The sequence below is a fragment of the Nerophis lumbriciformis genome, linkage group LG16 (assembly GCF_033978685.3).
Source record: "Nerophis lumbriciformis linkage group LG16, RoL_Nlum_v2.1, whole genome shotgun sequence".
NCBI classification, from domain to species: Eukaryota; Metazoa; Chordata; class Actinopteri; order Syngnathiformes; family Syngnathidae; genus Nerophis; species Nerophis lumbriciformis.
In genome coordinates this window covers 24,779,736-24,805,374 of record NC_084563.2, presented here as the reverse complement: position 1 = coordinate 24,805,374, position 25,639 = coordinate 24,779,736, and the positions used below count along the sequence as shown (strand labels likewise).

Sequence of the window (25,639 nt, the reverse complement as noted above, 5' to 3'; positions counted from 1 at the left end):
TGTTTTCTCGCACAATGCCTTCCGCCTTCTCTGCATCTTGGGGTTCGGCACCAACAACTCCTGACATAATAATCCAGCCTATAGTACGAACTTCGCGGAGATTTCCTTGGCGGAGAGGCTTAACAAAGCGTTATCATTAATGGCCGAATCCAAAAAAAGCTTTGCCTCGTTTTGCAATCCCTCCCACCCATCCCTGTTCTATGTTGGCTTCTTGCGGGACGTCTGGGATCCGTCCCTTGAGGGGGGGGGGGGGCTATGAGTGGCTGTGCAGCTAGGGAGGCACAGCTACTTCTCGCCCCAGTGGGTCTGCAAAAGACGGCGCCATCATCTCAAGTGGGTCTGCAACAAACGCCACCATTATTTCCGGTGGGCCGGCAGACGCCACCATCATCTCCGGTGGGTCTGCAACCTACGGCGCCACCATGCACTCCGGTGGGCCAGCAGAGGGCACCACCACCATGCACTCCGGTGGGCCGGCAGACACCACCATGCACTCCGGTGGGCCGGCAGACGCCACCATGTACTCCGGTGGGTCTACAACCTACGGCACCATCCTCCTCTCCGGTGGGCCAGCAGCAGACGGCGCCACCATCCTCCTCTTCGGTGGGCCAGCAGCAGACGGCGCCACCATCCTCCTCTTCGGTGGGCCAGCAGCAGACGGCGCCACCATCCTCCTCTCCGGTGGGCCAGCAGCAGAGGGCGCCACCATCCTCGTCTCCGGTGGGCCAGAAGCAGAGGGCGCCACCATTCTCGTCTCCGGTGGGCCAGCAGCAGAGGGCGCCACCATCCTCGTCTCCGATGGGCCAGCAGCAGAGGGCGCCACCATCCTCGTCTCCGGTGGGCCAGCAGCAGAGGGCGCCACCATCCTCGTCTCCGGTGGGCCAGCAGCAGAGGGCGCCACCATCCTCGTCTCCGGTGGGCCAGCAGCAGAGGGCGCCACCATCCTCGTCTCCGGTGGGCCAGCAGCAGAGGGCGCCACCACCCTCGTCTCCGGTGGGCCAGCAGCAGAGGGCGCCACCACCATCCTCCCCGGTGGGCCAGCAGAGGGCGCCACCACCATCGTCTCCGGTGGGCCAGCAGAGGGCGCCACCACCATCGTCTCCGGTGGGCCAGCAGAGGGCGCCACCACCATAGTCTCCGATGGGCCAGCAGAGGGCGCCACCACCATCGTCTCCGGTGGGCCAGCATAGGGCGCCACCATCGTCTCCGGTGGGTTCTCCCACGCCGGCGGACGAGCCGCCTCGCCAATTGCGGCGGCGTTCAACTCGCCGTCGCCACCTAACTCTTGCGGGGACACTTGGCCTGGTGGCCCACCTCCTTGTCCTCCCTCCACCCTCCCGTGACTTTGGACTTTTTTGGGGGGTGGGGGGTTCTAGAACGTCTGGTATCCGTTATAGGAAGGGGGGCTACTGTCAGGCTTGTGCCTGACAGTTTGACTGTGTTTTAGTTTTTCCTCTGCGTTTGTCTTAGTTTTCTGTCAGCGCTTTTTATTTTGTCTTCTATTCCTGATTGTTTCCCTGAGTGCTGCTTCCCCTCAGCTGTGGCTGATTGGCACCTGGCCACACCTGGTGTCAATCAGCCAGCTGCTATTTAAACCTGCCTTCCCCTCCAGTCTACTTTTGTTTCACTCTGCTCATGTCCTAGTTCCTTTGTGTCACAGTAAGTGTTTTTGTTTCTTGTCCAAAGTTAGCCTCTGTGCTATTTTAGTTCATAACCAAGTTTGTTCTCCGCCTTGTGCGCGCATTTTGTTGTTACCCTTTTGTTTGTTGTTTTGCCTTAGTGTTTAATTAAATTATGTTTTCTCGCACAATGCCTTCCGCCTTCTATGCATCTTGGGGTTCGGCACCAACAACTCCTGACAACGACGTCCACAGTTTCCAAAAACAATTTGAAATGTGGACTCGTCAGACCACAGAACACTTTTGCACTTTGTATCAGTCCATCTTAGATGAGCTCAAGCCCAGCAAAACCAACGGCGTTTCTGGGTGTTGTTGATAAACGGTTTTCGCCTTGCATAGGAGAGTTTTAACTTGCACTCATAGATGTAGCGACCAACTGTAGTTACTGACAGTGGGTTTCTGAAGTGTTCCTGAGCCCATGTGGTGATATCCTTTACACACTGATGTCGCTTGTTGATGCAGTACAGCCTGAGGGATCGAAGGTCACGGGCTTAGCTGCTTATGTGCAGTGATTTCTCCAGATTCTCTGAACCCTTTGATGATATTACGGACCGTAGATGGTGAAATCCCTAAATTCCTTGCAATAGCTGGTTGAGAAAGGTTTTTCATAAACTGTTCAGCAATTTGCTCACACATTTGTGGACAAAGTGGTGACCCTCACCCCATCCTTGTTTGTGAATGACTGAGCATTTCATAGAATCTAGTTTTTACCCAATCATGGCACCCACCTGTTCCCAATTAGCCTGCACACCTGTGGGATGTTCCAAATAAGTGTTTGATGAGCATTACTCAACTTTATCAGTATTTATTGCCACCTTTCCCAACTTCTTTGTCACGTGTTGCTGGCATCAAATTCTAAAGTTAATGATTATTTGCAAAAAAAAAAAAGTTTATCAGTTTGAACATCAAATATGTTGTCTTTGTAGCATATTCAACTGAATATGGGTTGAAAAGGATTTGCAAATCATTGTATTCTGTTTATATTTACATCTGACACAATTTCCCAACTCATATGGAAACGGGGTTTGTAAAAGAGAAATACAACCCTAAGAGGGACAAGCAGTAGAAAAATGGATATTTCATTCATAACATTGTGACAATCAAAACAGAATAAAGTTGATTTTTTTTTAATTAGGATTGAAAAAGACTATTACTTTTTCGACGGAAAATAAATCAAATGAAGTCAAAATAATATTAGAAAAAAAAAAACTACAGCATTTTAACCAGAATTCAGTGAAATTATTGGGAGAACAAATTAATGTTTAAATTTTATGGGAATAAAATCGTAATATGGGTTGGGGGAGAAGTCATTTTATAAGCATAATGTTGAAATATTAGTTTTTAACTGTTTTTTTAATTTATTAAGGGAACAATCGTATCAGTTGTTTAAAAATAATTAAATTTACACAAATATTATTCAGAATTGTTGGCCATAAGTGCATGTTTTGTTGTGTTTTCATTGTCAACATTCCATAAGGCGGTGCCATATTTCCACGCTGTGGCGTTCTTTTCCAAAAACGATTTTTCCCTCACCTAAAAAAACATGTAGCATTTTAACAATATAGAAAAAAAATACACAAAATGATAAGTAAGAATACAATGCAATAATGGATATAAAAATTGTAACACAATAATATTACAGTAGAAATGAGGACATAACAAATATGTGAATACAACATTTTACTAGCATATCTGTTGTGTGTACACTTCAACTACTGACCTTTAGAATAATCAACTCCAAAAGTGAATCCAACTAAAATAAATAAAACAATAAAATACAATTAAAAATATATAATACTTATATATATTAATTACTATTTTTTAAATTGTATTTATTCGATTTAGTTTATATTGATTTAGTTAAAAAATATATAAATTGTCTATTTATATATTTAAAAATATATTTATTTTTGGAAATATTTTTTTTAAATATATAGACAATTTTTATATATATATATATATATATATATATATATACACACACTGTATATATAATATAATATATATATATATATATATATATATATATATATATATATATGTATAAAAATATACATAAATTGTCTATATATTAAAATATATATAATTTAAAAATATATATAAATTGTCGATATTTCAAAGAAAAATTATATATATATATTTTTTTTTTGGGGGGGGAAATATATATATTTTTAAATATATAAATAGACAATTTAAATATTTTTTGACTGACTCAAAATAAACTAAATCAAATAAATACAATTTAAAAAAAAAAAAATATATATATATATATATATATATATATATATATATATATATATATATAAAAAAATATATATATATATGTATGTATATATCAGACGTGCAGTCACTAGAGTTACTCTCTGTAAAGCACCAGTTTCATTGGCAACAAAACAGGCCCAGAGAAAACTACATACCACCACCATGCTTGACGGTAGGAGTAGTGTACTTGGGATTAAAGGCCTCACCTTTTCTCCTCCAAACATATTGCTGGGTATTGTGACCAAACAACTCCATTATTGTTTCATTTGACATCACATGTACAAAGATAAGACCTTCTGGAGGAAAGTTCTGTGGTCAGAAAACCAACAAGTTTAGCTGAACTGCACCAATTTTGTCAAGAGGAGTGGTCAAAAATTCTAGCAGAAGCTTGTGGATGGCTACCAAAAGCGCCTTATTGCAGTGAAACTTGCCAAGGGACATGTAAGCAAATATTAAGACAGCCATGACATTATGTTCTTTACAAGTATGTAAACTTTTGATCACAACTGTATATATATATATATATATATATATATATATATACACACACACACACATATATATATATATACACATATATGTATATATACACATATATATCATACTTGCCAACCCTCCCGAATTTTCCGGGAGACTCCCGAATTTCAGTGCCTCTCCCGAAAATCTCCCGAGACAACCATTCTCCTGAATTTCTCCCGATTTCCAGCCGAACAATCATTTTGGGGGCGTGCCTTAAAGGCACTTCTTTTAGCGTCTTCTCTCACCTGAAAAGGAGACTATTATATATGTCTTTGTTATCCATAGGTTTATCTATAAGCCATAAAGTAGGCAGGCACGGAGCTATTTCTCAGCGTGTGTTTATTCCAGCCGGCACGTTAATACACTGACACACAACATCCTGATTCCCATCATGAATTGCTTCAAAACTACGGCAAGTAGTAATGTCCAAAATTTCCAGGCGGACAAACAATATTGGGGTCGTGCCTTAAAGGCACTGCCTTTAGCGTCCTCTCACCTGAAAAGAAGACTATTATATATGTCTCCGTTATCCATAGGTTTATCTATAACCCATAACACGGTGGACGAATGGATATAGTCACTCATGAACGGTCAGAGAAGCACAAGGCGGCGGCAAGGCAGTATTATGGACCACCTTGCTAAATGGAGACCCGAGGGTGTAACATATGCTGAGACAAAGATGGCTATGCTGATAGCTGCAAGCAACATCCCGTTCTCATTTGCGGATGTTTTCAACAAATCCGTGAAGAATATGTTCCCAGATTCAGAGATCGCTCGCCAGTACTCAAATGGCAGAACAAAAGCTTCTCAAATAGTGAAAGGTAAGTGTTATTTTTTTTTTTTTTAAAGTAAGCAGCAAGTACAGTACAGTTAGTAGAACAACTGTGTTTTCATTACTGTGTACTGTACTATATATATATATATATATATATATATATATATATATATACCGTATTTTCCGCACTATAAGGCGCATCTAAAAACCACAATTTTTCTCAAAAGCTGACAGTGCGCCTAATAACCCGGTGCGCTTTATTACGATTCATTTTCATAAAGTTTCGGTCTCGCAACTTCGGTAAACAGCCGCCATCTTTTTTCCCGGTAGAACAGGAAGCGCTTCTTCTTCTACGCAAGCAACCGCCAAGGAAAGCACCCGCCCCCATAGAACAGGAAGCGCTTCACCCGCCCCCATAGAACAGGAAGCGCTTCACCCGCCCCCGGAAGAAGAAGAAAAAACGCGCGGATATCACCGTACGTTTCATTTCCTGTTTACATCTGTAAAGACCACAAAATGGCTCCTACTACGCGACAAGGATCCGGATCATAAAAAGACGCAATCTCTCCATCCGCACACGGATTACTACCGTATTTCACAGCAACTGATATTCCTGTGAACTGCACTGTGGAACGGGAGCACGTACGGTGAATATTCGCACCACAGGGAATGAGGAGTCATCCTTCACTGTGGTTCTAGCTTGCCATGCTAACTTCCACCCATCCAAAAGAGACCTTTCCAGCCGGCGTCATCATAAAAGCTAACTCGAAGGGATGGATGGATGAAGAAAAGATGAGCGAGTGGTTAAGGGAAGTTTACGCGAAGAGGCCGGGTGGCTTTTTTCACACAGCTCCGAAGGCGAACACACCTTCACTAAGACGGGCAGATAGCGCCGGTCGACATACGCCAACATCTGCCAGTGGATCGTAAATGCCTGGGCAGATAGTTTCGGTCACAACTGTGGTCCGAGCTTTCCGGAAGGCAGGATTCACAGAACTGCTGCACAACAACAGCGACACTGAATCCGATGACTTCGACGAGGCGGAGCCGGCCATTTTTGGATCCCACGCTTGCGCAACTTTTCAATTCGGACACCGAAGACGAAGAATTCGAAGGATTTACGAATGAAGAATAACTTCAGAAGGTGAGCGCTATGTTTATTTTGTGTGTTGTGATATTAACGTTCGAGCAACATTATGTTGCTATTTATTGCTCTACACCATTTTGAATTTTACTATGTTTGTGATTGCACATTTGCGTACATTTTGGGACAGAGTTGTTAGAACGCTGGTTTTCAATATATTATTAAAGTTTGACTGAACTATCTGACTGTTTTTTTGACATTCACTTTAGCGCAGCGTTTTTTTGACATTCACTTTAGCGCAGCGTAGGCGCGGCTTTTAGTCCGGGGCGGCTTATTGGTGGACAAAATTATGAAATATGTAATTCATAGAAGGTGCGGCTAATAATCCGGTGCGCCTTATAGTGCGGAAAATACGGTATATATATATATATATATATATGGAATACACACACACACATTTTATATATATATATATATATATATATATATATATATATATATATATATATATATATATATATATATATATATATATATATATATGGAATACACACACACACATTTTATATATATATATATATATATATATATATATATATATATATATATATATACATACATATGTATGCGGTCAAGCTTAGTCTTGGCTCAGGGAGGAGGGCGTCCCTGCCATGCAGAGTCCCGCCGGTGCCTTGATGGAAGGAGAGATGAAGAGAGCGAGGCCACAGGCTCACAGATGGTGCAGGGGCGAGTACCTGTAAAGGTGAGCCAGTTGCGATACCCTTATCGTATTTTGCATATACACATATGCATATATATATATATATATACACATATATATGTACAGTATATATACACACACATATTATATATATATGCACATATACATATATATACACACACACATCATTATATATATATATATATATATATATATATATATATATATATATATATATATATATATATATATATATATTTCCAAAAATATATATATTTTTAAATATATTTTAAATAGACAATTTATATATTTTTTGACTGAATAAAAATAAACTATATATATATATATATATATATATATATATATATATATATATATATATATATATATATATATATATATATATATATATATACATATATAGTTTTTTTAGTTTATTTTGATTCAGTCAAAAAAATATATAAATTGTCTATATATTTAAAAATATATATATTTTTGGAAATATATATATATATATATATATATATATATATATATATATATATATATATATATATATTAGGGCTGCAACTCACAACTAATTTGATAATCAATTAATCTGTCGATTATTACTTCGATTAATCGATTAATAATCGGATAAAAGAGACAAATTACATTTCTATCCTTTCCAGTATTTTATTGGGAAAAAAACAGCATACTGGCACCATACTTATTTTGATTATTGGATTATTGTTTCTCAGCTGTTTGTAAATGTTGCAGTTTATAAAGAAAGGTTTATATAAAAAAAAAAAAAAATAGCCTATGCGCATGCACATAGCATAGATCCAACGAATCGATGACTAAATTAATCGCCAACTATTTTTATAATCGATTTTAATTGATTTAATCGATTAATTGTTGCAGCCCTAATATATATACACACACCGTATATTTCGGACTATAAGTCACAGTTTTTTTCATAGTCCAGTGCGATTTATATATGTTTTTTTCCTTCTTTATTATGTATTTTCAGCAGGTGCGACTTATACTCCGGTGCGACTTATACTCCGAAAAATACGGTGTATATATATATATATATATATATATATATATATATATACCGTATTTTCCGCACTATAAGGCGCACCTAAAAACCACAAATTTTCTCAAAAGCTAACAGTGCGCCTTATAACCCGGTGCGCTTTATTACGATTCATTTTCATAAAGTTTCGATCTCGCAACTTCGGTAAACAGCCGCCATCTTTTTTCCCGGTAGAACAGGAAGCGCTTCTTCTTCTACGCAAGCAACCGCCAAGGTAAGCACCCGCCCCCATAGAACAGGAAGCGCTACCGCCCGCCCCCGGAAGAAAAAGAAGCGCGCGGATATTTCGTTTCATTTCCTTTGTGTGTCTACATCTGTAAAGACCAGACTACAAAATGGCTCCTACTAAACGACACGCTTATAACGCAGAATTTAAACTTAAGGCAATAAGTCATGCCGAAGAACACGGAAATAGAGCAGCAGCAAGAGAATATAACATAAATGAATCAATGGTGCGTAGGTGGAGGAAGCAAGAAGATGACCTGCGCCAGGTAAAGAAGACAAAACAGAGTTTCCGAGGGAACAAAGCACGATGGCAACAGTTGGAGGACGAACTCGAACAGTGGGTTGTTGAGCAGAGAGCAGCAAGCAGAAGTGTCAGCACCATCACTATTCGAATGAAGGCAACAACGCTAGCAAGCGAACTTCACCTGGATGATTTTAAAGGTGGTGCTTCTTGGTGTTTCCGGTTTATGAAAAGACGCAATCTCTCCATCCGCACACGGACCACTATTTCACAGCAACTGCCTAACGACTTTAAAGAAAAGCTGGCTACTTTCCGTGCATATTGTAAAAAGAAGATAGCGGAAAAAAAGATCCGGCCAGAGAACATTATCAACATGGACGAGGTTCCACTGACTTTTGATATTCCTGTGAACCGCACTGTTGATACAACGGGAGCACGTACGGTGAATATTCGCACCACAGGGAATGAGAAGTCGTCCTTCACTGTGGTTCTAGCTTGCCATGCTAATGGCCAGAAACTTCCTCCCATGGTGATATTCAAAAGGAAGACCTTGCCAAAAGAGACCTTTCCAGCCGGCGTCATCATAAAAGCTAACTCGAAGGGATGGATGGATGAAGAAAAGATGAGCGAGTGGTTAAGGGAAGTTTACGCGAAGAGGCCGGGTGGCTTTTTTCACGCAGCTCCGTCCATGTTGATATACGACTCTATGCGCGCCCACATCACAGATGGTGTCAAAAAACAAGTGAAGCACACAAATACAACACTCGCTGTCATTCCGGGTGGATTAACCAAAGAACTCCAACCGCTGGATATTGGTGTCAACAGGGCATTCAAATCACGAGTGCGAACGGCGTGGGAAAAATGGATGACCGAAGGCGAACACACCTTCACTAAGACGGGCAGACAGCGCCGGACGACATACGCCAACATTTGCCAGTGGATTGTAAATGCCTGGGCAGATATTTCGGTCACAACTGTGGTCCGAGCTTTCCGGAAGGCAGGATTCACAGAACTACTGGACAACAACAGCGACACTGACTCCGATGACTTCGAAGAGACGGAGCCGGCCATTTTGGAACCCACGCTTGCGCAACTTTTCAATTCGGACACCGAAGACGAAGAATTCGAAGGATTTACCGGTACGAATGAAGAATAACTTCAGAAAGTGAGCGCTATGTTTATTTTGTGTGTTGTGACATTAACGTTCGAGCAACATTACCGGTATGTTGCTATTGCTCTACACCATTTTGAATTTTACTATGTTTGTGATTGCACATTTGTACATTTTGGGACAGAGTTGTTAGAACGCTGGTTTTCAATATATTATTAAAGTTTGACTGAACTATCTGACTGTTTTTTTGACATTCACTTTAGCGCAGCGTTTTTTTGACATTCACTTTAGCGCAGCGTAGGCGCGGCTTATAGTCCGGGGCGGCTTATTGGTGGACAAAATTATGAAATATGTAATTCATAGAAGGTGCGGCTAATAATCCGGTGCGCCTTATAGTGCGGAAAATACGGTATATATATATATACATACAGGTAAAAGCCAGTAAATTAGAATATTTTGAAAAACTTGATTTATTTCAGTAATTGCATTCAAAAGGTGTAACTTGTACATTATATTTATTCATTGCACACAGACTGATGCATTCAAATGTTTATTTCATTTAATTTTGATGATTTGAAGTGGCAACAAATGAAAATCCAAAATTCCGTGTGTCACAAAATTAGAATATTACTTAAGGCTAATACAAAAAAGGGATTTTTAGAAATGTTGGCCAACTGAAAAGTATGAAAATGAAAAATATGAGCATGTACAATACTCAATACTTGGTTGGAGCTCCTTTTGCCTCAATTACTGCGTTAATGCGGCGTGGCATGGAGTCGATGAGTTTCTGGCACTGCTCAGGTGTTATGAGAGCCCAGGTTGCTCTGATAGTGGCCTTCAACTCTTCTGCGTTTTTGGGTCTAGCATTCTGCATCTTCCTTTTCACAATACCCCACAGATTTTCTATGGGGCTAAGGTCAGGGGAGTTGGCGGGCCAATTTAGAACAGAAATACCATGGTCCGTAAACCAGGCACGGGTAGATTTTGCGCTGTGTGCAGGCGCCAAGTCCTGTTGGAACTTGAAATCTCCATCTCCATAGAGCAGGTCAGCAGCAGGAAGCATGAAGTGCTCTAAAACTTGCTGGTAGACGCAGGGGCGGATTAAGAAATTTTGGCCCCCTGGGCCTGACATGGTCTTGGCCCCTCAACCCCGCGCGTGCACGCGCACACACACGCACGCACTATGCAAGAAATACTGTATACTGTGAACAGACATGCACACTGTACTGTACAGAAGAGTGCACATACTGCACACACACTATTAGGTATACCACACAGACAAGCACAGGTTTCACACAGACACAGGTAGGGGGAGGGGATAAGTGGCCTAAAAATAAAAAGTTTGGAAAATGATTACGCCCACTTCAGTGATGGTGCATTGGGTCATTTGAGAGATATTATGTATTGGAAGTTGGTACCTATCATGAAATAAACCCCCCACCCCACCCAAAAAACTAAATTGGACATGATTTTTGCCCCCTTTTCCTCCCTTCTATCATTAAAAATAAAATAACATCTTAGGAAAACACTTTGGCATAACGGCAGCTGTGCAGCAAATTGAGGCTCAAAGTCTGTATCTATTTTGTGGGAAAGCTTGAGGAGGAGAAGGAGAAAGGTAAAATGATAACACATGCATCGGAGAGCACCACAAAGAAAGGTGTAGGCCAGTTCATGGTACAAGGGCTGCATGCAGGTCAAGATAGCCCATTTCCTCTGCCTGTCTTACCCATTCACCGAGAGACCACTGAGGACATAGAAATGCAAGTGGATATGGGGTTCGAAATACTGGCGTCGGTCAGAGGAGTCAATGTGGAGGATGTTTATAAACTTGTAGATGCACATATGACTGACAGCACAGAGCACAACAAAGGCTTTTCAAAGCTGTTGGCAGAGATGAACAACTTGGAAAAACCAGCAGGGCAGATCTTTTGTGGCACCCACACTACACTGGGCTTCAGCAGTGCCATGAATAAAGTGATGCGGTTGGCAGAGGCTGATATGAAGATGGAGCAAGTGCTACAGAGTTTCATGGTGGATCTGGATGTAGACAGCAAGAATGCTATAGTGGCTGGACAGGCACTGGACATGTCCTGAACTCAGTGTCAGACGTGGCTGCCGAATACTTGGATGAAGTGAAGCAGCTGACAGATCTCATGCTGCCCCATCTGAAGACTGTCCTGGCCAGGCAGAGGATGGACTATGGGATGGATGAGGAGACCTTCCCAATGGACCCTGTCAGTGAACAGGCTAGTAACATTGATGGCACCCCTGTGCACAACATTGGGATGGAGAGACAATGTGGCAAGGTGGACTACAGACTGAAGAAGTTGGGCACACTGAACGCAGTCAATAGGTCAATAATTTTACAGAAGAGCCAGGAGCTTCAGAGGTTTCAAGGCAGCAGCACAAGCAAAAAGAGAGGTTGAACTCAACTGGAGTAAACTCATGAAGGCAAAATTCGAGAGTTGGGCTGACGAGAAACAAGAGATGGCTCAAAGACAGGAGAAGAAGAGACTAGACATGCTGGACACACTGAAATCTTTTGGTGGCCCCTTCACGATAGTGGGGAAGTTGAAAAGTTCCTTGTCGATGAAAGTCTGAACAAGAATGCAAAGCTGCAGAGAATGAAGCTTGAGGTTCAGTTTGCCAGAGAAAGCACCAAGCTTCTGCCTAAAGTCAATCCTATCTTCAGAATCCAGGTGACAGACAGTTCCCAGAAATGGCGAAAGTGCAATTCTCCCAGTCATAATGGATACTTAGAATTTTATGGTGGTGGTAAGTATTCATGAAAACAGGTAGCCTAACATTAGTGAATGGGTGAATTCTGGAAATAACATATGGGTGAATTCTGGAAATAACAACCTAAAAATCTTACACAGTGCACCTTTAAGCAAGGGGTTTCTTTCGTGCTTTCAATTTCGCAAAATCATCCACCACATCATTGAAGTCCAACTCTCTTGTCAGCTCACTCTCAATTGCCATTAGAGATAACGCATTTAATCTTTTCTGAGTCATTCTTGTGCGCAGCTCATTTTTGACTCTTGACAAAAGAGAGAATGAGCGTTCTCCCTCACAGTTACTGACCGGTAGAGTGAGAAAAATCTGTAGTGCAATGTATGTATTAGGAAACGTAGGCTGTAGTCCAAAATGTATTATTGTTTTGAGCAGTACTGAAGGGGTCCTCTCCTCATCAGTGTTGTTGAGCTGTATAAAAGATTTGAACTGTATAAGCTCCTGTCCAAGACTTTCATTGAGGTCAGATGAGTATGATTCAGTGAGAATCTTGGCCTTGTGAAGGACTGAAGCATTGGACTCTGTATCCAAAGAGAAAAGGACACTGAACAAATTGTTCAGATGTTTGTAGGCCTCCAGACGGTGATTAAGGCTTGAACTCAGTTGATCAATAGAGGCAATAAATGTCTCTATTTGAAACAGTTGCCTTCCCTCAAGCACAACATCTGGGGATGCTGATTCATCAGCAAACTTTTTACATTTCTTCGTCTGTTCAGCCCTGTAAGATGGGGTGCCACCCAACATGTTTAAGGCTTTCTGCTCAAAATGATCAAATAGATCTCTTTGGGAGAGAACAAAGGTGCGCAGAGATTCCAGCAATCTAACTGCTGTACCAAGGTCCATGTCTGCTTTTTGAAGTTGCAGACTTGTGGCCTGAAATCTGGACAGAACAGTGTCCCAAAAGCCTGCCATGAAGGCCATCTCAAGTGAATCCAGCTTCCGCACTAGACTGTCAGCTTCAGTTTGTGTGTCTCGTTTCTCTGTGTCATCAGTGGAAATACCCTGTAGTGCTGCTCTTATTTTACTGTAGTTCTGCCACAGTGCTTTGGTAGATTCTGCACGGCAACTCCAACGCGTGTTGGATAAAGCTTTAAGTGTGAGATCTATGTTGGAATTGCCAAATACCCTGTCCCATCGGTGTGTGGATGCAGTTGTGAAGTTGTAAATAGACTGAATCAAGTCAAAATACTTAGAGACTTCATTTCCACATCTGTCAATGCTGTTGACTCCCACCAAATTCAGTGAGCTGCACATGGAATATAGTGTATTAATGGGTTGCTTTTCTTTAAGTGAGCCTGCAACCCATTATACCTCCCTGACATGTTGCTGGCATTATCATAAGCCTGCCCCCTGCAATTTGACAGCTCTAACCCTAGATTTTCCAACACAGACATGACACAGTTAGCCAAACTTTCACCTGTATGGCTAGTAATGGGCTCAAAACCCACAAAGCGTTCAACAACACTGCCCTCTTTGCTAACAAAACGGAATATGAATGTCAATTGGTCCACATGAGATAAATCTGGGGTTGAATCCACAATGATAGAGTAGTATTTGCTTGCTTGCATTGCAGTTCATCTGCTATAGCCTGTTTGGTTTTTGCACCCATCAATTCAATGAATTCCTCACAAATGGTGGAGGACAGATATGAGGTATTACCTCGACCCATCTGCCCAAACTTTCTGATGTGATCCTTTAGAAAGGGATCAAATTCAGCCAGGACCTCCAGAATACCAAGGTAGTTCCCATTGAGAGGAGACCCTAACGATTCATTTTTACCCCTAAATGCAAGGCCCCTTTCTGCAAGGAATTTAATGACTGCAACAACTCTTTGTAACACCTGCCTCCAATAGCTGCTCTCTGCCTGAAACTGTTTGAACAGGTCTGCATCAACTGTGGCACCTGTGGCGCGGTTCAAGACTGCTTGCATGCAGGTTATGTGCTCAGCACTTCGCTCATGTTCACCAAATCTTTCTGAGTGTTTCCAATCACAATAGCCTGTCACAAAAGAATGCGTTTTTGGGGAAAACAATTTGCATGCAAAGCAGTAAACATTACCAGTAGAGGGAGAGTACATCATCCACTCTCTTTGTACTCGTTGTCCATTGGGCAGGTGTGAAGTAAAATGTTCATTGTTTAGGCATCGGGTTTTGCCTCCTAGCCCACTGTTCCTCACAGAAGCTGGATAATGGCTGTGACGGTTGTGAAATGATTTTGCACCTCTTTGAATAAGAACTTCCTTCATTGACTCAGTGAGGGTATCAGCCCATTTAGCGGGATCACTAGGTAGAGTTGTCACTGTAGATGGTGTTGAAGAAAGATTCAACTCATTTTCTATGCTGTCCAGAGGTGCAGTGAAGAAGCTGGAGATATTTGGAACACTCTCAAGTAAAACTGATTCCTTTTTTTTCTTTTCTTGCTGAATTTTTTTTCTAGCTCCTCCACTTAGACGTTTATGATCCATATTTCCCTTCTTTCTGTGCACATTGGCTCTTTGCCTATCACAACAGCTTAACCAACTATGTGTGTGTGTGTGTGTGTGTGTGTGTGTGTGTGTGTGTGTGTGTGTGTGTGTGTGAGTGATGCAATTTTCAAAACTAGCAATCTAGCATTAACAGTCAAAAGCAGAAATCAGCTGATTTCTATAAGAACTGATAACAGATTTCCAATCAATGCTAAACTCAGACAGCGAAAGTCACTAGATGACGTTTTGAGTCGCCAGTCATGTATGGCCAAAAGTCTCTAAATCGAATGCCAACGTTGCTTAATCGCCAACACACTGGGGACTCACTGAAGGACTGACAGTGAATAAAAAAAGATGATTAAGATAATTGTGTACTTTTCTCTTCTGATATTTTCACTAAGGACCCCAAGCTATCTGCATGCAGCAACAATGTCTGACAGACAGGAGAGCGGAGTGGTCAGTGATGAATGGCAAGGGAACAGACTGATTTGTACTGAGGAGAAAGAGAGAGCCAATTACAGTGAAATAAATTCCAAAAGAGCCAAGTGACTAGCTGAAGGCAGGGACAAATGCCTTGGAGTGACCAACAAGAGTGCAAAGTACCAAATGGCAAAATGTGGGAAGACCAACTGGCAGATCTGCTTTTACCACTTATCTTCACAACCAAAAAGTCGCTAAATGATGTTTTCAGTCGCTAGCCAGGTATGGCCAAAAGACGCGAAATCTAGCGGTAAAGTCGCTCAATCACACTGACAGTGAAACAAATAATTTTTAAAAAGATAGTAATCGTACAATGTCTTGTACTTTTGTCTTCTTTCTTAATATTTCTCAAAGGACACCAAAATGTCGCTATTTGCAGGCAGCTTGCTAGCTATGATGGCAGCAACAATGTACCTTAGAGTGACTGACCAACAAGAGCTCAAAGTACCTAATGGCAAAATGTGGAGAGACAGACACAATAAATTGCATTAAGATGAAGAGAACTGTTGCTATTATTAATTTTAACAACAACCAGAAAGTCGCTAAATGTCACCAGCCAGGTATGGCCAAAAGTCGCTTAATTGGCCACACACAGTAACAGAGAAACAAACAAACAAAAAAAAAGATCATAAAGATAATAGTTGTACAACTTTGTGTACTTTTGTCTACTTTCTAAATATTTTCACAAAGGACACCAAAATGTTGCTATCTGCAGGCAGCTTGCTGGCTATGATGGCAGCAACGATGTCTGCCAGACAGGAGAGAGTGGTCAGTGACGATCGAATCGAGAAAATGACAAAATGGGTCAAAGACCAAAAAGTTATTAACTGACAGCAGTGACAAATGTCAGACTGTAAACTTTTTTGAAAGAAAAGGACAAAATGGGAAGATGCTGATAATAACAGCAAAATGGAAAATATAAGAATTTCCAAGTAATGCTCAACTCAAGTGTGTGTGTGTCGTGTGTGTGTGTGCGCGTTAAACTTCTTGTGGAATGATTTCAAATTATCTCTGAGTCTGAACTGAGGGAAAGGAAACCAAATTTTGAGCAGTCACTCACGAGTTCAAAGTACCAAATGAGGAGATTCTAAAAGAACAGACCGGTTTATGAAAGACTCGATGGGCGAGGGGCACAGCTAAGAATACTTGAGTGAGATTCTGTGATCCAAATTCGAGATAGAGCTTTTTGATAATGATAATTTGTCAGAGTAAGGTTGTGTAATCAAAATTTGAGAATGAGCTTTGCCAATCAATTAAGAATATTTGCATTTAGTTCTGTGATCGAAATTCAGAAACAACCTTTAATAATTGATAAAGAATATGTGAGTGAGGTTGTGTGATCCAATTTGAGAATTAGCTTTGATAATAATGATTGAGAGCCTCTGGCCCTCTGTGGATCGTGGCCGCGGGGCCAAGTTGGCACTTGCGGCCTCTGGCCCCCTGGGCCTGGGCCCGGTAGGCCCGTTCATTAATCCACCTATGGGTAGACGGCTGCGTTGACCCTGGATCTCAGGAAACAGAGTGGACCGACACCAGGTTTGGTTTGCATTTCCTTTGGAAATCGAGGTCCCAGAGTCTGGAGGAAGACAGGAGAGGCACAGGATCCACGTTGCCTGAAGTCTAGTGTAAAGTTTCCACCATCAGTGATGGTTTGGGGTGCCATGTCATCTGCTGGTGTCGGTCCACTCTGTTTCCTGAGATCCAGGGTCAACGCAGCCGTCTACCAGCAAGTTTTAGAGCACTTCATGCTTCCTGCTGCTGACCTGCTCTATGGAGATGGAGATTTCAAGTTCCAACAGGACTTGGCGCCTGCACACAGCGCAAAATCTACCCGTGCCTGGTTTACGGACCATGGTATTTCTGTTCTAAATTGGCCCGCCAACTCCCCTGACCATAGCCCCATAGAAAATCTGTGGGCTATTGTGAAAAGGAAGATGCAGAATGCCAGACCCAAAAACGCAGAAGAGTTGAAGGCCACTATCAGAGCAACCTGGGCTCTCATAACACCTGAGCAGTGCCAGAAACTCATCGACTCCATGCCACGCCGCATTAACGCAGTAATTGAGGCAAAAGGAGCTCCAACCAAGTATTGAGTATTGTACATGCTCATATTTTTCATTTTCATACTTTTCAGTTGGCCAACATTTCTAAAAATCCCTTTTTTGTATTAGCCTTAAGTAATATTCTAATTTTTTGACACACGGAATTTTGGATTTTCATTTGTTGCCACTTCAAATCATCAAAATTAAATGAAATAAACATTTGAATGCATCAGTCTGTGTGCAATGAATAAATATAATGTAAAAGTTACACCTTTTGAATGCAATTACTGAAATAAATCAAGTTTTTCAAAATATTCTAATTTACTGGCTTTTACCTGTATATACATACATACATACATTTATAGGCCCCAGCACCCCCCTGCGACCAGGGACAAGCGGTAGAAAAATGGATGGATGGATGGATACATATATAGTATAGTAGTAGTTTAGTGGCGAAGTTGGTAGAGTGGCCGTGCCAGCAATCGGAGGGTTGCTGGTTACTGGGGTTCAATCCCCACCTTCTACCATCCTAGTCACGTCCGTTGTGTCCTTGGGCAAGACACTTCACCCCTTGCTCCTGATGGCTGCTGGTTAGCGCCTTGCATGGCAGCTCCCGCCATCAGTGTGTGAATGTGTGTGTGAATGGGTGAATGTGGAAATACTGTCAAAAGCGCTTTGAGTACCTTGAAGGTACAAAAGTGCTATACAAGTATAACCCATTTATCATTTATTTATTATTTATTTGAAGGGACAATGCACAGAAACATTAACATCAAAGACAGATATGTTCTGTACCAGATTATAGCTAAATAGCTAATTTCCATCTGCAGTCCCTAGCTACCTAAATTAAAGGGATACAAAAATCATGCAATACAATTATAACAATAAAATCATACTATAGCATGTAATCAAATTAAGAAAAGTCATAAAATGCCCTTTCATACACACACATATATATATATATATATATATATATATATATATATATATATATATATATATATATATATATATATATATATATATATATACGCACACACATATATATATATATATATATATATATATATATATATATATATACGCACACACATATATATATATATATATATATATATATATATATACGCACACACATATATATATATATATATATATATATATATATATACGCACACACATATATATATATATACACATACATACATATAAAGTTGCTATTATTTTTTATTTGCATGTGCATAAAAAAACGTCTCACAACTGGGAATCGGTTGTCATCGGTCACTTGAAAGAGTCGTTCAGATGACTCGATTCGTTAACAAAGGTCACATGATCACATCTCTGTTATCAGTAAAAGTTTGGAATAAAAACAATGTCCACCAATCACTCCAACATATTTTGAATGATTAATGGCTTGATTTCTGACTGAAGTAACAAGTCATTAAGATACAACTATCAGCAGATGAAAAAGATGAACAATACAAGCAGTACTTATGAAAACAAATAGGGTTTGCCGTGCGTTACCATGGCAACATGAGTGGTGACTAAAAAGCAGGAAGTGGTGTTATCAGGAGCGCACAGCGACGCCAAAACAGGAAATGAGAGCAACAGTTTCCACATTCTTCACATCATTACCCACAATGCACGGCGACTCCCAGATGACACTCTGCTGACGAGTCCAGTCTGGACCACATGCACATCTGGACCTCGTCAGGGAACTACACGAGTCCCGACAAGTCCTCCTCCAGGAAAGTGCTGCTCCCCCGCTGCTGTCAGAAGAAGAACCGGTCTGAGGACCAAGAGAGGAAGAAAATGAAGTTCTTCTGGACGCTGGTCTTGGTCTTGCTGCTGGCGTCCGTCTTCAGCCTGGCGTCATCGTCTCCTCGTCCCCCTGAGGAATGTCCTGGCATGTCCATGCGTGAGTTCTTTCTTCACACCTGGATCTTAGTCAGTAGATTTAAACAGCTCATATGAAGACAGGACTCTTGGCTACTGGTCTCTGCGGGTCTAAAGTCTGTCCCGTTGTGGTCTCTGAGGATCTGACAACTGACAGATGTTTTGGTCTGTGCAAGTCTAGGAGATGACACAAGTACCCACCCGTATGTCTTAAGACTATCATGTTGCTGTCTCTGCAGGTCTAAAGACTTGAACATGTTCCGAGTCTGTGCAGGTCTAAAGACTGACAGATGTTCTGGTCTGTGCAGGTCTACACAATGACACATGTCGTAGTCTCTGTAGGTCTAAAGACAATCACATTGCTGTTTCTGCAGGTCTAGGGACTTAAATATGTTCCAAGTCTGTGCGGGTCTAAAGACTGACAGGTGTTCTGGTCTGTGCAGTTCTGGGCATTGACACATGTCGTAGTCTTTCTAGGTCTAAAGACTATTACGTTGCGGTCTCTACAGGTCTAAAGATGTAAACATGTAATGGTCTCTGCAGGTCTAAAGTCTCACGTTGTAGTCTCTGCAGTTCTAAAGACATACACACGCTCTGAGTCTCTGCAGGTCTAAAATCTGACAGAAGTTCTGGTCTGTGCATGTCTACACAATGTGAAGTGAAGTGAAGTGAATTATATTTATATAGCGCTTTTCTCAAGTGACTCAAAGCGCTTTACATTATGAAACCCAATATCGAAGTTACATTTTTAAACCAGTGTGGGTGGCACTGGGAGCAGGTGGGTAAAGTGTCTTGCCCAAGGACACAACGGCAGTGACTAGGATGGCGGAAGCGGGGATCGAACCCGCAACCCTGAAGTTGCTGGCACGGCCGCTCTACCAACCGAGCTTTACCGCCCCCAATGACCTGCTGTCTCCATGGGTCTACAGACTATCACATTTCTGTCTCTGCAGGTCTAAAGATTTGAACATGTTCCAGTTCTGTGCAGGTCTAAAGACTGACAGATGTTCTGGTCTGTGCAGGTCTGGGCAATGACACGTCGTAGTCTCTGTAGGTCTAAAGACTGACACCTTGTGGTCCCTGCAGGTCTAAAGATGTAAACATATACTGGTCTCTGCGGGTCTTAACACTGTCCATAGGTCTCAAGACTATCACATTGCTGTCTCTGCAGGTCTAAAGATGTAAATATATACTGGTCTCCGCAGGTTTAAAGACTGTCATGTTGTAAGCACTGCAGGTCTAAAAAAGGAAACATATACTGGTCTCTGTGGGTCTAAACACTGCCCATAGGTCTTAAGACTATTATGTTGCTATCTCTACAGGTCTAAATACATAGACACGTTCAGAATCTCTGCAGGTCTAAAGACTAACAGATCTGGTCTGAGCAGGTCTGGACTATGACTCGTGTCGTAGTCTTTATTGGTCACCTTGTGTTCGCTGCAGGTCTAAAGATGTAAACATATACTGGTCTCTGCGGTTCTAAACACTGTCACGTTGTGGTCTCTGCAGTTCTCAAGATGTAAACATGTTCCGAGTTTATGTATGTCTAAAGACTGACATATGTTCTGGTCTGTGCAAGTCTAGGCAACAAGGCATGTTGTAGTTTCTGTAGGTCTAAAGACTGTCACCTTGTGGTTGATGCAGGTCTAAAGATGTAAACATATACCGGTCTCTGTAGGTCTAAAGACCGACGGATGTTCTGCTCTGTGCAGATCTAGGCAATGACACATGTTGTAGTTTCTGAAAGTCTAAAGACTTATCAGGTTGTGGTTTCCACAGGTCTAAAGATATAAACATGTTTTGAGCCTTTACTGGTCTCAACACTGAACTGTTGTGTTCCGTGCAGGTCTGGGCAATGACACAAGTTTTGGTCTCTGTAAGTTAAAAGACTGTCACCTTGTGGTCGCTGCAGGTCTAAAGACATAAACATGTTCAGAGTCTCTGCAGATCTAAAGATTGACAGATGTTCTGGTCCGTGCAGGTTTGGGCAATGACACATGTCTTAGTCTCTAAGTCGAAAGACTGTCACCTTTTGTTTGCTGCAGGTCTAAAGACGTAAACGTGTCCTGAGTCTCTGTAGGTGTAAAAACTGACAGATGTTCAGGTTTGTTTAGCTCTAAAGACTGACAGATGTTCCGGTCAGTGCAGTCTTGGAAATGACACGTTGTAGTCTCTGTAGGTCTAAGGACTGACAAATTGCGGTCTCTGGAGGTCTAAAGACTAACACATCTTTTGGTCTCTGCAGGTCTTCGGGCCTTCCGGCTGAAGGTGTCTTGCAACATGACGACTCTGAAAGACAAGCAGCTGAAGGAGATCCAGGCGCCGACCACTATCTTGTACCTGCCGATCCTGTACTCGCTGGCCTTGGTGATCGGCCTTCCGTCCAACCTGCTGGCTCTCTGGATCCTCATCTTCAGAACCAAGCGGCTTCCGTCCACCACGCTGCTCATCAACCTGACAGCCGTCGACTGCCTACTGCTGCTCGTCCTGCCCTTCCGGATCGTCTACCACTTCAGGGGGAACCACTGGGAGCTGGGCGAGCCGTTCTGCCGGGTTGTCGTGGCGATGTTCTACGGGAACATGTACGGGTCGGTGCTGTGTCTGGCGCTGGTGGCTCTGGATCGCTACATCGCTTTGGTTCACCCGTTCGGCGCCAAGAGTCTGCGCAGTCGGCGGACGGCGGCATACATGACGGCGGGCGTGTGGGCGGCGGTACTGGCGGCCATGTTGCCGCTGCTGACGTCGCAGCAGACGTACGCTCTGGACCGGCCGCGGATCACCACCTGCCACGACGCGCTGCCCCAGGAGGAGCAGGAAAACTTCTTCCTGCCGTACTTCGCCACCTTGTTCACCCTCTGCTTCCTGCTGCCCTTCCTGGTCATCCTCTTCTGCCATTGCGGCGTCCTGCGCGCCCTGCTGGCCGAGGGCCAGCGATACGCCCATGCCATACGGGTGACGCTGCTGGTGCTGCTGGTCTTCGTGGTCTGTCTGTTGCCGAGCAACGTCCTGCTCCTGCTCACCTACACCGACAGCTCTCTGGACGCGGAGGGCGAGGACGTCTACATGCCTTACATGCTCAGCTTAGCCATTAGCACCTTCAGCAGCTGCGTTGACCCCTTCATCTTCTACTACGTGTCGGCCGACTTCAGGGACCGGGCCAAGAGCGCGCTCTGTTGCCGTGGCAACTCTCGACCGCCGTCCAACCTGCAGAACAAAGCGTCATGCTCCTCGTCGTCCTCGAGGTCAAAAGTCACCCAGCTGTCCCTCTCGAGCCTGCACTCGGCGCCTGCGAGACGTCCTCTTGGGATGACAAACGCAGTTTAGGGATCCCTTGTGACCAGCACCGCACACGATAGCGCCCCACAGGGGTACGTTCTCTTGCCGAAGTCCAGCAGAAAGCCGACCGGAACACAATCAAGACCGACTGAGATGACGGACGGGGAAGAAAATCTAAGACCTGAAGGAGGCCTCAGGGGCTGCTGGCCCGGTTCTACATGCTCTACTCGGTACAAGGACTTAGATTGAAGATATATACGGCCTGGACAGAACCTCCACCAGGTCTTCTTGACCATACAGAACCAGAACCAGCAGAACACATGGAGAACATATGAATTATTGAGAATACACAATGTTGACAGATGTGTACTTTGGTTTAAGAACTCTTTTACTAACCGTCTCGGGCCTGCGGTACTTTGTAAAAAAATAAACAAACATACTTACCTGTTTTTCTGTTGCCTGAAATAAAAAATGGCTGAATGAACTAACAATATGAATATTACAGAAGAATTGGGCACTGGACGAGACCAAGCCAATCAGAATTTGCTGTTCAGTATCATGGCCACTGATTGGCTGAGGGGTCTTTAATGTTTTCCAGGCCGAAGACACCCAAATTTGATGGACCCGCTAATTGTGTTTGAAATTAAACCAGTCCTAAAAGTACCTTGTTATTGTGCAATACTAACATATTCCAAGAATACAGTGTAGCACGGCTAATCGCTAGCTGACAACTAGTGCGCTAATTTCTAGCTGGAAACTAGCGCGGCAAATGCTAGCTGGTAACTAGCTCCAATAATCGCAAGCTTTAAACTAGTGTTGCTAGCTGGCAACTAGAGAGCTAATCGTCAGCTATTTAAATGCTAACATTAATATAATAATAATAATAAAATTTGATATAGTTAATACTAATAATACTAATACTAATTGATATAATAATATATATACAACTAGCATGCGAATCGCTAGCTGGCAACTAGCGTGGCAATAGCTAGCTGGTAGCTAGCGCCACTAATCGCTAGCTTTAAACTAGCTTTGCTAGCTGGCAACTAGAGAGCTAATCGCTAGCTATTTAAATACTAACATGACTTTAATAATAATATAATTATAATATTAATACTAATAATACTATAAATGATACTAATAATACTATAAATGATACTACCGTATTTTCCGCACTATAAGGCGCACCGGATTATTAGCCGCACCTTCTATGAATTACATATTTCATAATTTTGTCCACCAATAAGCCGCCCCGGACTATAAGCCGCGCCTACGCTGCGCTAAAGTGAATGTCAAAAAAACGCTGCGCTAAAGTAAATGTCAAAAAAACAGTCAGATAGTTCAGTCAAACTTTAATAATATATTGAAAACCAGCGTTCTAACAACTCTGTCCCAAAATGTACGCAAATGTGCAATCACAAACATAGTAAAATTCAAAATGGTGTAGAGCAAAAGCAACATAATGTTGCTCGAACGTTAATGTCACAACACACAAAATAAACATAGCGCTCACCTTCTGAAGTTATTCTTCATTCGTAAATCCTTCGAATTCTTCGTCTTCGGTGTCCGAATTGAAAAGTTGCGCAAGCGTGGGATCCAAAAATGGCCGGCTCCGTCTCGTCGAAGTCATCGGATTCAGTGTCGCTGTTGTTGTGCAGCAGTTCTGTGAATCCTGCCTTCCGGAAAGCTCGGACCACAGTTGTGACCGAAATATCTGCCCAGGCATTTACGATCCACTGGCAAATGTTGGCGTATGTCGTCCGGCGCTGTCTGCCCGTCTTAGTGAAGGTGTGTTCGCCTTCGGAGCTGTGTGAAAAAAGCCACCCGGCCTCTTCGCGTAAACTTCCCTTAACCACTCGCTCATCTTTTCTTCATCCATCCATCCCTTCGAGTTAGCTTTTATGATGACGCCGGCTGGAAAGGTCTCTTTTGGCAAGGTCTTCCTTTTGAATATCACCATGGGTGGAAGTTAGCATGGCAAGCTAGAACCACAGTGAAGGATGACTTCTCATTCCCTGTGGTGCGAATATTCACCGTACGTGCTCCCGTTCCACAGTGCGGTTCACAGGAATATCAGTTGCTGTGAAATACGGTAGTAATCCGTGTGCGGATGGAGAGATTGCGTCTTTTTATGAACCGGATCCTTGTCGCTTTGTAGGAGCCATTTTGTGGTCTTTACAGATGTAAACAGGAAATGAAACGTACGGTGATATCCGCGCGTTTTTTCTTCTTCTTCCGGGGGCGGGTAGAAGAAGAAGCGCTTCCTGTTCTATGGGGGCGGGTGCTTTCCTTGGCGGTTGCTTGCGTAGAAGAAGAAGCGCTTCCTGTTCTACCGGGAAAAAAGATGGCGGCTGTTTACCGAAGTTGCGAGATCGAAACTTTATGAAAATGAATCGTAATAAAGCGCACCGGGTTATAAGGCGCACTGTCAGCTTTTGAGAAAAATTGTGGTTTTTAGGTGCGCTTTATAGTGCGGAAAATACGGTAATAATAATTAATATAATGTAAAATTATATTACTAATACGAATAATAATACTAAAAAGTAATGAATATAATATATAATTATTAATACTAATAAAACTACTAATAATACTAATACTAATTATTACTAATAGCTAACTGGCAAGCTAGCCATTGCCAGCCAGCAATTAGCGCGGCTAAAGCTAGCTGGTAGCTAGCGCCACTAATGGCTAGCTTCAATCTGGTGTTGCTAGCTGGCAACTAGAGAGCTAATCGCGAGCTGGCAGCTGGGGCCGCTAATAATAATAATATAAATATATTAGTAATACTAATAATACTACTAATAGTAAATATAATATGTTATTATATTATTAATACTAATATGACAAATAATAATACTAACACTAATTAATACTAATAGCTAACGGCAACTAGGGCGGCAATAGCTAGCTGGTAGCTAGCGCCACTAATCGCTAGCTTTAAACTAGCTTTGCTAGCTGGCAACTACAGAGCTAATCGCTAGCCTTTT

The 25,639-nt window shown here is 42.3% G+C and overlaps 1 protein-coding gene across 1 annotated transcript; it reads left to right on the top strand.

Moving 5' to 3' along the window:
• The first annotated feature begins 19,124 nt into the window (after nucleotides 1-19,124).
• LOC133617400 (proteinase-activated receptor 4-like) lies at nucleotides 19,125-23,359 on the top strand. Its single transcript, XM_061977340.2, has 2 exons — nucleotides 19,125-19,395; nucleotides 21,619-23,359. Exons 1-2 carry the CDS (start codon nucleotides 19,170-19,172, stop codon nucleotides 22,695-22,697), a joined length of 1,305 nt encoding a protein of 434 aa, XP_061833324.1. The 5' UTR covers nucleotides 19,125-19,169; the 3' UTR covers nucleotides 22,698-23,359.
• Nucleotides 23,360-25,639: the final 2,280 nt, after the last annotated feature.